The sequence below is a fragment of the Temnothorax curvispinosus genome, unplaced genomic scaffold (genome assembly GCF_003070985.1).
Source record: "Temnothorax curvispinosus isolate PA1 unplaced genomic scaffold, ASM307098v1 QBEX01005133.1, whole genome shotgun sequence".
NCBI lineage: Eukaryota > Metazoa > Arthropoda > Insecta > Hymenoptera > Formicidae > Temnothorax > Temnothorax curvispinosus.
The window spans coordinates 829271-844094 of record NW_020214913.1 but is presented as its reverse complement, the minus strand read 5'-3'; the positions used below and the strand labels follow the sequence as shown (position 1 = coordinate 844094).

The 14824-nt window shown below is 38.2% G+C and overlaps 2 protein-coding genes across 2 annotated transcripts in view; one reads left to right on the top strand and one right to left on the bottom strand.

The window, feature by feature from the left end:
• Positions 1-8001: 8001 nt before the first annotated feature.
• On the top strand, positions 8002-11492 carry LOC112454574 (odorant receptor 85f-like). Its single transcript, XM_025016051.1, has 8 exons — positions 8002-8146; positions 8769-9197; positions 9532-9910; positions 9987-10064; positions 10274-10385; positions 10508-10615; positions 10742-10942; positions 11306-11492. The coding sequence occupies exons 1-8, from the start codon at positions 8044-8046 to the stop codon at positions 11360-11362; spliced, it is 1467 nt and encodes a 488-aa protein (XP_024871819.1). The 5' UTR covers positions 8002-8043; the 3' UTR covers positions 11363-11492.
• Positions 11493-14079: 2587 nt separating this feature from the next.
• LOC112454538 (protein timeless homolog) overlaps positions 14080-14824 on the bottom strand; it is a 99143-nt gene continuing 98398 nt past the window's right edge. Inside the window, exons 27-28 of the mRNA XM_025016000.1 lie at positions 14600-14692; positions 14080-14510 (exon numbers count right to left, since the gene is read on the bottom strand). Of these exons, the coding sequence (XP_024871768.1) occupies positions 14287-14510; positions 14600-14692 (317 nt within the window). The 3' untranslated portion in view covers positions 14080-14286. The remainder of the gene's footprint in view (positions 14511-14599; positions 14693-14824) is intronic.

The following is a 14824-nucleotide window of genomic DNA, read 5'->3' as shown; positions in this document are numbered from 1 at the left end:
GCGGTGCGGCGTCTCACCCGTATACCACATTATGTGGTTCGTGAAGTACTTCCTCGTAAACGACTTACCGCATATTTTACAACGGAACGGCGTGTCGTTTGTGTGCGAACGCATATGGTTAGCGAGATGCTTCAAGATGATACATGCTGTGTATACTTAATATATAATTGCGTCGAAGAAGTGTGAAGATTGTGCGCCATTCATTGTTTCCTTAAGGACCTAGATTACACTATTACAGTGGATTTACCATGCGCCATTTGAATCAACGGTGTCTCGTGTGCTGATTCAATTTGCTTCGTGATGCCGCACCAGCTGCACACCATTTTCGTTTCATAAGATTCACAGTGAACTTCATTCGGGACGATGTAGAGCGATTGCTCGTGATACGCGCGTAAAACGCGCATTAAAACTGCATTGATGACTGTTTATTGCTACGGCAATTATTATCCATAACTATTATTATCTAAAGTTTGATTTTGTTTCGTTTATACTTGTACTTGATAAGTCGATTTTGGTAACGAGCATATTAATGTATTCGCGCCAAATTTGCGCAAGTGGGGTATCCTATTGTAAAAGAATTTCGCGACTATATGATGAACATGTAATAATTCTTCTTCGTTATTACTTTAGTAATCTTCCATAATTTTAACAAAAAGGCACTAATTATAATGTCAATATCTCGGATTACGTTTGTACGTTATTTTTATGCGAGGAGTGTGTCTGTGTGCATTCGCCAATTAATGAGGTGGCATAGTAGTGTCGGACAAAATATATTTGCAAGTAATGAAAACACACCATTTTCGTTTTATAAGATTCACAGTAAACTTCGTTCGGGACGATGTAGAGCGATTGCTCGTAATACGCGCATAAAACGTGCATTAGAACGTTGATATGACTGTTTATTGCTACGGCGATTATTATCCATAACTATTATTATTCAAAGTTTCATTTTGCTTCGTTTATACTTGTACTTGATAAGTCGATTTTGGTAACGAGCGTATTAATGTATTCACTGCAAATTTGTGCAAGTGGGGTATTCTGTTGTAAAAAAATTTCGCGACTTTATGATGAACATGTAATAATTCTTTTTCGTTATTACTTTAGTAACCTTCCATAATTTTAACAAAGAGGCACTAAATTATAATGTCAATATCTCAGATTACGTTTGTATGTTATTTTTATGCGAGGAGTGTGTCTGCGTGCATTCGCCAATTAATGAGGTGACATAGTAGTATCGGTACAGTAGTGTCGAACAAAATATATTTGCAAGTAATGGAAATAACGACTTTAAGTATATGTATATTTTCCTGTGAAAATATATATTTGAAAATAATTATTTGCAAATATATTTCAGCCAATATTGGGACGTACATTGAGATGCAATTATCCAGATGCGAATTAAGGCAAATGCTCCGAAAATAATTTTGTAATTGAAGACAGTATAGATATTGATACTGCATCTACAGCAATGATTTAAGTTTATTGAATGTGCAATTAAATAAAAATTTTATAGCGTGTTGCAATTACATTTGTTTTATTATTAAAAACTTTTGATTGCAATCAAATTCTTGATCTTAATCGTGCTTTATTTAAATTTTTACATCATAATTAGTCAGTCTAATGGCTTCAAAATCTTTAGATAAGAACCCGATTTTTAATCGATTATCTTATAATCGATTTATTTTAGTCCGATTAATCGAATCGTAAATTCTTTTTTGCTAAAATTAATCGATTATGAGAATCGATTATTTTTAACGCGATGTCGCATCACTAAATTGCGAATGAAAGCAAGGTCGATGGCGCGCCGCGCGGGGCGCGGGGGGGGGGGGGGGGCTTCGCGGAACGCAACGGTCGTAACTCGCAACGACACGCAAAATAAACATGTCCCTGAACTCAATTTTCATTTCTATAGTCCGAATAATTTGCGAAATATGAATGATAGCAGAATTTTTCTGGTTTTTTCCTCTTGACGCTGTCTACATACTTTACAATTTTTAAATACTCACTTTATACTTTTCGGAGAACTTGTGATGATTTAATAATTAATTTATTTATTACCGAATCTCTGAAGATAGCTGAAAGTACAGCCGAAACGTACGCCAACCATCACTGCCGCTTTCAAACATATAACGTTTTATAAAACGTAGATACGTCGAATATTCTATCCAGCGGCGCGTCGGTTGCATTTAGGGCTCGCGAACGATCGCCTGTAAAGATAATAAACGAGTTACTTAAATTTTGAATACATCGAGAATGGAAGAAAAAGGAATTAATTTACAAGATTATTTTTAAGTAAATGATTAACTAGCAATCGCAAGCTGCCTCTGTAAGCTCGTGCGCCGTCGCTATAATAGCGATGCTGCGCGAAAGATCCTAGATCGAAGGGGATCAATACTCGCGCTCAAATTGGGGCAACGTATACAATACACATAACATATTCTGATGCACTAATAACTGTGATATGGTCGCGTTCAGCAGACCAAGCCAGTCAGTAGCAATCGAACGTGAGATTGGCTCTTACTTTTAGAACCAACCAATCAACGCAGAGTGTTGATAAGACGAACTCAACAGTTGTGTCTGCTGAACGCGCGGCCATTGACTCTCATAGCCCATTTTTGCTTTTTACTCGTTAAGATTTTCAAATTGGCAAAAAGAGGATCGGGGAGAAAAAAAGGATAATACGGACGCAAGAAACAGAAAGTGAATGGAGATGTCTCTCAAATAGAACCCACCGAATATGTCTCGGGTACCTCTAAAAAATGGCGAGAAAGGGAGAAAGAATCACCGAATAAATCGGCAAACCTTTCAAAGGAAGGTGAAAAAAAGAAAGAGAGGCCATCGAATATATCGACCAACCTTATACAGACAGTAATGATGGGAGAGTAGGAAAGCAGAAAGTGGAAAGAATAAACAGAGAACATGAGTGAGAAAAATTAGGTGAGTCATCAGCGAATTCTCTAAAGGAAGGTGAAATAGAGAAAGAGAATCTATCGATTACTCGAAGAGGGTATGGTATTGAAGAGTAGGAGAGCAGTAAGTAGAAGAACAAGCAGTAGAGAATTTGAGTGAAAAAAATTAGGTGAGTTATCTGAGATGAGAGTGAAGATTGAATCTATAAAGCTATAAATAAGAAAAAAGAAATAAAAAGAAAAAGCGATGCAATGTAACAAATAAAAAATCATGCAACTTACTACCTGGTGATGTTACGACAAGAAAGGCTTTACAACTATAGATCTCTCTTTTGATTTCTACAGATAAATAAGGTCGCCTTAAAAGATCGTGATTTTACGAATCGGGCGATACAAAATTGCCGAAACAGTAGAAATTATCACATCAATTTAATTAACTGACTAATTTATGTGCGACATAGACTGTAGTGACTAATAAAGACGTGGCTAAGCAAGAATTTAATGAAAATCGTAAACTGACTGAACCAGACTGAAAAACGGAAAAAAAGCTGCGAGTGAATGTGTCAAATTTCTAGGTTTGGTAAATAAAAAAATTGTTAAATTAGTTAACAAAATACCGTCCATAGTTCAAAATTTTTGGTTCGATCGTTACACATTGGCAAAGAACCCCGCACATTTCTTATAGAAAAGTACCCCGGTCAAATTGCTCCACTCTGAGATATGTTTTGTAGTTTTTATGGTTCTGAACAAATTTTTCTCCATTGTCTCCATCGTCAACTGCTTATAATTAGCAAGTTACATTATTTTTGTATTAGAATTTTCGACTTTAATTAATCTCCAAGAATATGCATTATTCTATTTTTTAAGTATTAGTTTTTAAAGTATACACACGAGAGGAATTTTATATTTAATTTTATATATTTAAAATATACTGAAATTTTTCTGGAAACAAAATGTGCATAAATTCTTCTCTAAAAGTCCTAACAAAATTATAAGTTCTTTAAAAAAACCAAGGTACACACCCGTAGAATTTAATTTGACTTTTAAATTTAATTTAAAAACTGCCTTGCGCATATGTATAATCCGCTAAGAGTTACATTGTTTAATCGGAATTTATTCATGCGTGCTTGTGTACGCGACCGACATTACAATAATCATATGCATAGAAGTTTGGCGAAGCCAGCTTCTACCACTTCTGCTTCGCTGCTACAAAAATATCCTCCACGTCGACTTTACCAGCTTCCTATCTTTTGCCAACCACAATTTATCTGCACTCGATGTACCGTCTGTGTGTGCAATATGTATCCGACCGATCATTACCAGCTGAATGACCATTCAGTCGGCGTAAGAACATCCTTCATTATCCATCATTATTAATAATATAACGCCGATATCGTATTAAATACCATTATCGTCATCAAATACCAGCATCTGGAATAAAAATACGAATTCAAATAAGATTACCATTCTTGTGTCTATGCCAAAACTCAATATATTTATAAAATAATAATAATAATAATAATAATAATAATAATAATAATAATAATAAGAGTTACATGTTTTTTAAGATCCAAGAATTGAAGATTATCTTACCTAACATTACATTTGTTTTAAATATCTATTAACAATATCGTATACATAAACTACATTATACGCTATACAGAACGATTAGAAGGAAAAGTCCGAACATCTAGAGAAAAACGACCCCGCAGCATTCTAGAGCTCCTTGAAAGTCAATTTAGCACTCCGCGTGTAATATTCGGCAGATATTAATTACTGTCCGCGCCAAAAACGCATGATCGAAGCGGGAGAAAAAAAACCGGTGCTCTCTCTTCGTGATGCGATAGGTAAGCTTGACGAGCGTCGATGACGATACTTACGCGTGACGAGTAATTACATGTGTCTCGCCAGCTTTGACGTATATCGGCGGCGCGTTGCTGACGACAACGATGACGTTACCGATGCAACTAACCTACCGTAATCGAAAACATAATAGTGCATCAAACATAACCGGAGACTGGTAAATCTTTGGAACGGGGGAACACGATGGGCAAGCTGGTTCACGGTGGCCGAGGCCGAGAGCGCGACCTGAGCTCGCGCGGCTAGCCTGCGATTACTTAGCCAGCGTTCATTATCTTGCTGGCGCGTATGCTCGCCTGCTATCCGCGAACCTTATCAGCGGGCCGTTTGCGACACATTCGATATTCCGGCGCGCTCACTGCCCCAACTCACCATGAACTGGCAATTGGTCATTTATGGTAAATACGCTGAGCCGCTGAGCCGAACGGACCCGAGAGAGCCCCGTCCATTCAATATCACAACGAGATAGAAAAGGAATTTGGCCAAAGAGAGACAACATATGGTCAATAATGACTGCCAATTAAAAATATTTAATAATGAATACGATTGCATTGTTACATCGCTGCGAATGCGTTTACTGCTCATTATGATGATTGAAAGTGCAATTAAGCTTTAATAAAGGCGCTTTTGCTAATCATCTCATTTAAATGTATTTCAAGTTGTGCAATTATAAGCATTAATGTTTTAATGAGAATTTTATAAAATGCGAAGTAAGATATTAGACGTGTGCAGCAAAGAATAATGCCTTCTATTATATACGCCAAATAAATTAATTACTTTATAGCATTCATTTCTTCTTTCATTGCCTTGCAAGTTATCAATTTCATCCTCTATTTACGATGTATTATTACCGCATAATAAAGACTACAATAGAGTATTCATTGACACGCAAAGTCATATAAGTAGCCGACGCCGCTGCTTATTTTACAACGAAAATACTTTATTATTGCGGTAATTTTGCAAATTTATACTGATTCGGCTCGATTCCGTTGATGGCATTTCACAATCGCGTCAAGCGAGAGATGAGGGATAGTGAGTTATTTCAACCGCGCGCGGCAGCCAGGCAGTGTCGCGCGTCGTCAATGAGAGATATCCTTGTATGAACAATGGACCAAATGTTAATTGTTGTTAATAAAGAGTCATGTATGTTGCTGTTGCAACGGCGAGCAGAGCCGCGGAAGAGGCTGTACCTGTACCAGCCGTGCGCGAAGCGCAAACACACCTGAAACCTTTGACCTTTTCATCGACGCTCGCCTCTCCTGCCGGCGACCATCGATCTTTCCCTTCGTCCGCCCCTTCGAGCCCTTCGTCAAACTGCAATCCCATCGAGCGTCGTGGTGCGCCCACCGGATGCGACGACGTCTCCTCTGAAAGCGAGATCATGATCGGCGCGCTTGATTTGATTACACGAGGATGAATATATACGCCGATCGCGTTTTGCAACTCGTAGCTTTCAAGCTCCGAGCTCGTATGCGCGATAGCGAAAAAGAGGAAGCGTCGAATCCCATCGGAGTTCTGAAACGAGAATAAAAAAAAAATTGAAACTGCTGCAACGCGCAACCTGTACAACACAATTTGTAATAAAAGCAGATCTAAAACGTTCGTATAAAAATATGTTTTATGTCGGATCGTCCATTTTCGAAACCTCGTATAATTTCAATGTAATTTTTATGTGCTTGACGCGCCTCTATCTTTTGCTCGTGTGCAAAAATTTTCCAAGTTTTCCAAATATCTGGCGTCCAGAAAAATGTGTTACATCTTCGTAGCTGACTTCTGAAACCGAGTCTGAAACGGATATATTCCCCGCGGGCGCTGGCGAAACGTTGGTCCAGCCCTGATGTTTCGTGCGCTATTTTTGCTTCAATTGCGATCTCGCAAATATAGCAAATGTATGCGGCGCGGAGGGCACGGCGCGCGGAACAGGCGGAGCGGGTTTGGCCCGGTCCTTAATAGCCATCAATCATTGCCAAAATTCGGCAACGCGTCGGACAACACGGGCGGCAGGATACTATCACCAAAGTAGAGTTCTCCGGGACCAACGGGACGCAAGGAGAGCACGGGGACAGGGGAAGGGACCCGGAGTGAGACACGGAACCCGTTCGATACTTCCGAAAACTCGGCCCGACCGCTCCACGCTCCGCTTGCATTCACACGAATCCACGTGCTACCAGCACGAACGCGCGCTCAAGCACCAACACGAGTAAGATTGGCCCAGTAGAAAGGGAAGTGAATGGAGTCGGTGTGGTATACGCAGAGACTTATTCATTTTAAGCGAATTTAAACATTGCGATACATTTTAAAATTACGACAAAGAAATCTGTTTAATCCTTTCGTGCGATTGAAATTCCATCTTTGAATATTCTTTAGAATTTGTCGATCAAGAGAACTTGATTGAAAAAAGGTTTCACGTACATATAGGTTTTCACTTAGATACAAACGACCTTTCTACAAAATATTTGACTTGCATCTCTCGAAATTACATTTCTGTAATCTACAAGAGCACTAATTACATTTCTGTAATCTTCGTTACAGATCGCATCCGTGCACTAGGGGATTAAATAACCGGCTCCGATGTTTTCCCCGTGGACGTTCTCGCTCGCTGACGATGAGATACAAATCGAGGGCGCGCGTCGATAACTGCAAAAAATCCTCGCGAACGTGTCAGCGGCAGATTTCAGTTAGATTTGAGAGCGAAACACGATTACGCGATTACACGATTCCGTCTTTTCGGATGCAACGGCCGATACAGATGACGCGATACTGCCATAGCGAGCGGAAACGGAGCGAGCTGTAGGGTCCGAAGATTAACCGGGGAGTCACCCCGGCTCGCCCCAGCCACCCACTCACGAACACGCGTGCACAGAGGGAAACCGATGATCTTGCTTCCGCGGTGGTGACTCGAGAGAGCGTGTAATTAGATATCAAGTTAAATTTCACGTTCGGTCCTATACGGCGGGCATCTATATTTCAAAGCACACGCGAACTTCCCACGACTGCCCGGACCACGGGAAAAGTTTACGCGGACACTTAATTGGAGAGTATATTCGATGCAAATGTCATTTGCATTTCAAACGAACGTCTAATGACAGTAATGATATGACGGCGACATTTATTTGCCTGCATAAATCATGACCGAAGTCCGGGTGGGCGGATACGCGCGTCGCGGTCGCCGGGAATATCTCACGATCCCGGAAACTTCGGGGCAAGTTTGTCTGTCCTTTAAATACAACGTGCAGAACGAAAATTGCCTATACGCGTGCACGAAGCGCGAGTTATGTGCGTACAGAGTATCCATTCGCGTATGAACAGAGGATTAATACTGTACGAGTCGTTCAAGTGTCCGAAACGTTGTACATCTCTCAGTCTCACGTTGCATTGTAACAATACTTAAAATATCAGAGTAATATAATAACACCACGCACAGGGAAATATTATCCAGTAAAACTCTTCGAAAATTTAAATTAATATATGTCATTAATGTCACGTAATTACGTAATACAACAGTCAGATATTTATATCATTACATTGATAATATTATATACGTAAGAATCGTAAAACCAGAGTGCATCGTAATTCAGCTATTTGCCAGAAACTCGAAAAAAAAAGAATTGTAAAGTAAATCTTATCGTTATTACGCACGACGAGTTCAGCCGTGATAATTTTTTCGCGACAAAATACTTTTACTACGAGCATAAACGGCAGCCTTTATCTTCTGTTTGCCGATCACACGAACGTGCTCGCCGCTTGCACAATCTACCGCTTCGTGAGACCGTGAGCTGGACCGTGTACGTACATATACGTGAGTCTTAGGTCGTCTGACGTAACGTACGTAATTGTCCGGTGTACATGTATCCGGGGAATATGCGAAACAAGAGTCGCATTATGTCGTTCGCGTACTTGCGCGAAACCGTCGTGTCTTTTCACGTGAATGAACCGCAGCGGACCGCAGCCGGACACGCATTCTTACGCGAAGGATGGTTCTCGTTTCGATTTTTTCAGGTATGGCTCCGCCCACCCCTCTTCTATCTCCGAACATGAATCGCAAGAGCGAGAACGCTAAGGCGTGGAGAGAAGACGCGATATTTTTAGACTCTTTACAGCATTATATCGCGTACTTACTCCGAATACTTGGATACACCCGTATATGGCCCACCGAGTCGTTTTCGCTACTTAAAATGTTGCTTTTAACGGGAACGACGATTATCTTCATATCGGCACTCTTCCTACTCCTGCTCGCGGAAATACTGATGCTTACGATGAACATCAATTTGAAATTATTTGCTAGCGTCATCGGAGTAATCAGTTTGCATTGTACGGCCTTGACAAAATGGTGTTACTGTATATGGAAAAATAGAAAAATCGTCGACCTCGTGATGAAGTTGGAAAAATGTCACGTACTTTGTCAAAGGATCGATAAGAGCGACGAAGGTACATGAATTATTTATTGTCGTCAGTGTAACTTATTTGTGATTTCATTATAAAACTTTTAAAATATATATCGCGGAAGGTGATATTTTAAATCACTTTCCTATTAGACGAAAGTAAAACGAGATTGTGTTATTAATTACGTTGCATTGCACGACTTTTCATGCTTCAAAGTTAATGAATATTTACGAGATAATTTTCCGCGCAAACTTCAGAAATGCAATCCCGGTTCTTCAATATTATATATAAATATAGCTTCTTTCATGAGTTATTAATATTTGAAATTACTATTTCGGTATATTGAGATTATAACGTAACAAAGATCTTTTTATATCAGGACATCGAATATATAGAAACGAAATGGAACACGCGCGTAAATATTCCAATCTCTTTACGTGGTGGTGGGGAGGCTCTTGCATTTACGGCGTTCTACATTGGAGTGTCAATCCATTTTTCCTAGGAATGGCACCCGACCAGATAAACTCGATTAATCGCACATTAAAAAAAAGAATTTTTCCGTATATTGCGTGGTATCCGGTGAACATCGACGATACTTACAATTACGCTTGCCTGTATCTCATGCAGGTACTCGCCGCAATATCTTCTGCGCTTGGAACTCTTTGTTACGACGCTTTTTACGTCACCATGCTGATAGTCATCTGCATGCAACTTCAATATATCAACGCCATAATACCGATAAAAATAAATTTTGATAAGTATGATTTATGTTATCGATTATTTTAAGATAAGCTCGTTTAATCATGGAAATAAGATATTTTTGGAAAATTACAGCGTGCCATGTTCAGAAACCACGTTCATTCTCGAGGACAAGTTAAAGAAATGCGTGGATTGTCACACAGAGATTTTAAAGTAACATTTTCACTAGATCATTATGTAGCGGAATTATAATGTAGTTATATGTAATTGCTATATCTATATATACATTACGAAGGGAGAGTGATGTAATATCTCGTGAATCCAATAGCTCTAATGGTCAATTTTGCATATCACAATTCTGAAATAATCTTTTGTTAATCGCATTTAAATTGATCGTATTTAAGAAATATGTATACTTCTAGATTTTTAAAAATGTTGCAAATCTTTACCGGTCCAGCAATGTTCCTGCAATGTGTCGACACGTTATCTATTCTCTGTTTAGTCTCGTTCGAGGCATCAGTAATTAAAATTGCGGTACGAATTATTCTATAAGATCTTCGGTCTTCGGCAATATGCGCTAATTTCATGAACTGAATACTCTGTACACTCAGTGCTGGCATTCGAATTATTAAACTACAAAATTTGCATCTCGACAGATTGACATGGAATCTATCATGAAGTTATTGGCTCTGCTGGAATACTTTTTATTGTCCGCCTTTGAATTGTTCGCTTTCTGTTTCTGTGCCACTCAAATCGAATATTTGGTTAGTTTTGTTTATGTCAGTTTTTTACTTTTAAGAACTTTCAAACGAAAACAATATACAGTAAAAAACGCCAATCCACAATTATTAAATACAATTACATTAATTTCGACTTTTGTATCATTCTAGGGCTTGCAAATAGCACATTCAGTGTATTCTTGCAGATGGGAGCTTGTAGATTTAAAAAAAAAAACATATGTTGTTTCCGGAAAACAGATAAAACATTGTAATATTGGTCGAACAGTGCAAATCATTATGATGCAAGCGCAGAGACCGATTGTTTTAACCGGCGGTCCATTTTACGTCCTTTCAATGGAAACTTTTAGAGTCGTAAGCAACGTTATACATAACTTTTATACATTTATATATTTAATTCATATTTTATTACTGAAATTGTATATTTAACTGTATAAAACGCAATTATATATGGCGTTCTCTTAACATTCGTTTTCTTTTTGCATTATTATACATACTATGGTACATATTATGCAAACAAACGTTTTTTCCTATTAATGAACATTATAATATATTTTTATTAAATTATATTTTCGCACAAAGTATTTTTATAAAAATTAAGTATAAATCTGAATGTGAGAATTACAATTGTAATTTGCGTGTTTATCTAAATAATAGAAAAATTTGTCGCAGGATTTATTCATTATTTAAATAAAAAATATAAATTTTATATTACAGATAATGAGTGTGGCAATGTCAAATTCTCTAATGTTGCGTACGATGGCATCTAAATGAATAAATTAAAATTAATCCGTCTACATGTCTTTGTTCTTAAAATATATAAGAGCGTGTCTGATAGTAACAAAATATTGTCTGATAGTAACAGTTGAAGTGAAATGTGTGTATTGTAATTGATTAAAGATGATATATTCCGCATAATTCTCTACATACGTCTATCAAAAAAAATTTCCTTACATAAAAAATAAAGCTTTTTTTTTATCGTACGATACGAGTCCATGATTGAACGTTGCTCACATGAGATTAGTAGTCAACTGTGACAAAAGCTTGCATGTATTTATACTTTCCTAATAATACAGCGATACACAACCGACAGATGATTCGCATAATTAATATGTATACAAATACAGATTAGAAAGCCGATTATCTAAATAATCTAAAAGAAATACAAATGTTTCTTGATATAAAATTATAAAATGTATCTATTTCTTTAAAAAATATTTTAGAGATCTCTTATTTTATTTATTTTTAATACTATTTTAGATGTTTATTATTATTATAGTAATATATACGATTATTCTCATAAGTATTAAAGTTAATTGAGATTTAAATGACTCTGTAAACTTTTTCTAGACATAAAATTATGAAGACATTGATATTGATAAATTACTAACAACTGATTGTTTAGATGTTCGAATAGCCGACTTCTATTTCAAATATATTATAATTACAAAGGAAATTAATTTCAGCAATTTTTTATTATTCAGAAATGTAAAAGAGATTATTTAATACTGAAGTATACATATTCGTTTTAGACTAATAGAGCTTCATTGTACGCCAGACTCTTGTTGGCTCTTAAAAGTCATTTCTCGCCGTTTCATCACATGCCTGGCTAAAAGTAGGGATGGGATATGCGGTGAGAGGAAAGAGTACGAATGGAAGGGATTCCCCCCGATAGAGTGGGGATACCGTCCACAAAGAGAGAGGAGATGCCATCCACCTACAACCGTATAAGAAGCCCGCGCTTCTACCAGGGGACCATGAGAATCACGTTGGCTGCGGTCTACTAACTCTTTCGCATGCTATCTTATCACGGCAGCTACGTGTCCTGACGAGGCAGCTTGGATTCCACGAGTGGACTCGCCGCGGCGGCTCACTTCCCGCTGCGTCATGCGCGCCTGGCATCCGAAAGTTGAGATTAGAATGCACGTGGTCACCCTTCTGGAATCTGGTCGTTCTATAGTGACGAAGATGACGGGTTGACGATCGGCGATCTCTAGTTACCGCCGTAGATGTGCCTCGTTCGAGCGTAAGTAGATAGTGTAGATACGGTTGCCCGCAGTCAGACGCTAGACTCTATTTACCGTTTGTCAGCTACCGGCAGGTAGCATCAATACTACTCGTGGTGAAATTCAATTTCATATTTTATAACAATAGTGTTGCCCGAATCAATAAAAATAAGAAAAGAAATGGATTCGTATATCTTATACATAAAATAAAGAAAACAAAAGAATAAAATAATAAATAATAAAGTAACAATAAGAATATGATAAAAAACGTTATAGTATTTTAAGATAAAATACACACACAATATATAAGATAAGATATAAGAATCAGACATACAGAGAAAAATAAAGGAGTGGGAATAATTTTGTTTTCTTTTTATTATTAAATACAGATATATTACTTAAATGATTTAGATTTAGATAAAACAAGAAATAATAATAAGTAGTAAAATAATAAAAAATATATAAAAATGATAACGCGATAAAACAATGTAAAATAAAATAATAAAGTAATATAAGAATTAGAAATAGAGAGAGAAATAAAGGAACAGAGACAATTCAACGTCTTTCATTATTGAATAGCGATTGATTAATCATGCATGTAAATTTATACAAGGCTTCGTATCTTGTCATACGTAACGATATATTCGCGACTAGATATTTCGCGGCTAGGCGTTTTTCGCGATTCTTGGCCCGGTATGATTCCCTGATCGTATATCGGCGAGTCGCGCAGTCCTTGCGGCGACATTACGCGTCGTTCCGCGTGCTGGGTCCGCGGTCCGTGGCGTCGTCGTTAGCCGTCGAAGGTGGGCATCGAAAAAGGCGAGAGCCGGTCTTTCGTCGCGCGATTACGTCTCGATGCACACGTACGTATCGTTAACACTCGCCAAGACTCCTCACCTGCCCATCAAAAGACGTAAAGTCAGCCGCATTGACCAACCGCCGACCCGGGAAGTACGTGAACGAGGAGGTTGATCGCGCGCGACGCGGGACTGCAAGCCCGGCGCGGAAGTGCCCGGGTAGTCACGTGACCAAGCTCGATGACCCCGCAGCCGGTGGCGGTGGCGGTGACGCCGCCGGAGACACGTTCGCCAGCCAGCACCGCCGCGCTCGCATGTTCTCTTCGTCGTTACTTGGCGAAATGTGGACGCCTTTCGGGAACTGTTTTTCTTGGCACCCTGAAGTGTATGCCAGGGTGCCACCGATTGTCCGTAAGGGCGTATCGCGAATTGCGACGGGAAACGCGTGGGACTTTGATGAAGCTACAATGCCTAATGTGTAAACTCCGGTACAAGCGCTCGCGGATAAAGCCGATGCCTGTAAGCCTCTCGAACATCGTCTTCCCAACGGAAGCTAACAACGTTTGAGCAATGATATTTTTTCTTGAAATTGATTGAATTTATAAATAAATCTATGTTTCTTAAAATAGACCATAATTATGTTAATTATGAAATTTTCACCGCTAAAACTGAATATTTATTTCGACCTTTTTATTATATAAATTTTCAATCTCAGCAAAGCATATTTATCATAGAAGAATACTCGATAAAATGTGTTTTAATTTAATTTTTGCTTTAGTTATTATTCGAGTTATAAAAAAAATGTTTTGATATACTGCAACATTTTGAATGCTTAAGAATATTTTAAATATCTGGAATAACAAATTTTAAACATCTGGAATATAAACGCTTTCTCTTAATCTTCATCGTCGCTGATTATTACGCGAGATGTAGGTCGCTCAGATCGCACGTTAGGCAATGATTCTTCATCATCGCTAATTATTACAGGTGCGCCATTTGCCTCGGTATAATCATTTCTTAGTGGTTCTGCCTCTTCGTCACTATCGAGTAATCGACGTTTCTTAGTGGATGGTTTATCCGTATCAGATGAAGAATCAGCTCTATCTCTCTTTACGTCGTCTATAAAATGATATGGAAATTTACGGTTAATGCGAGACCAACAAAAAGCATCGATCGATTCCTATTTTTTATCAGCATATGTTACTGACCGTTCTTATCATCGACGTCCCTTTCAATTTCCATTTCCGATTCGGAGGAGTCGTTGAGTATCCTTACTCGGTTTCTCACGTTGCCTGTGTTTTCTAAAATTTTATGTTATTGCGAATGCTATTAATATTGTGAAAAATTTAACTTGATAAATTTATTTGTCGGTAAACTTGCGATAAGGAAACAGTTTGCTGGCTCGAATAACAGAGGGCGAGAAAATGTTATTT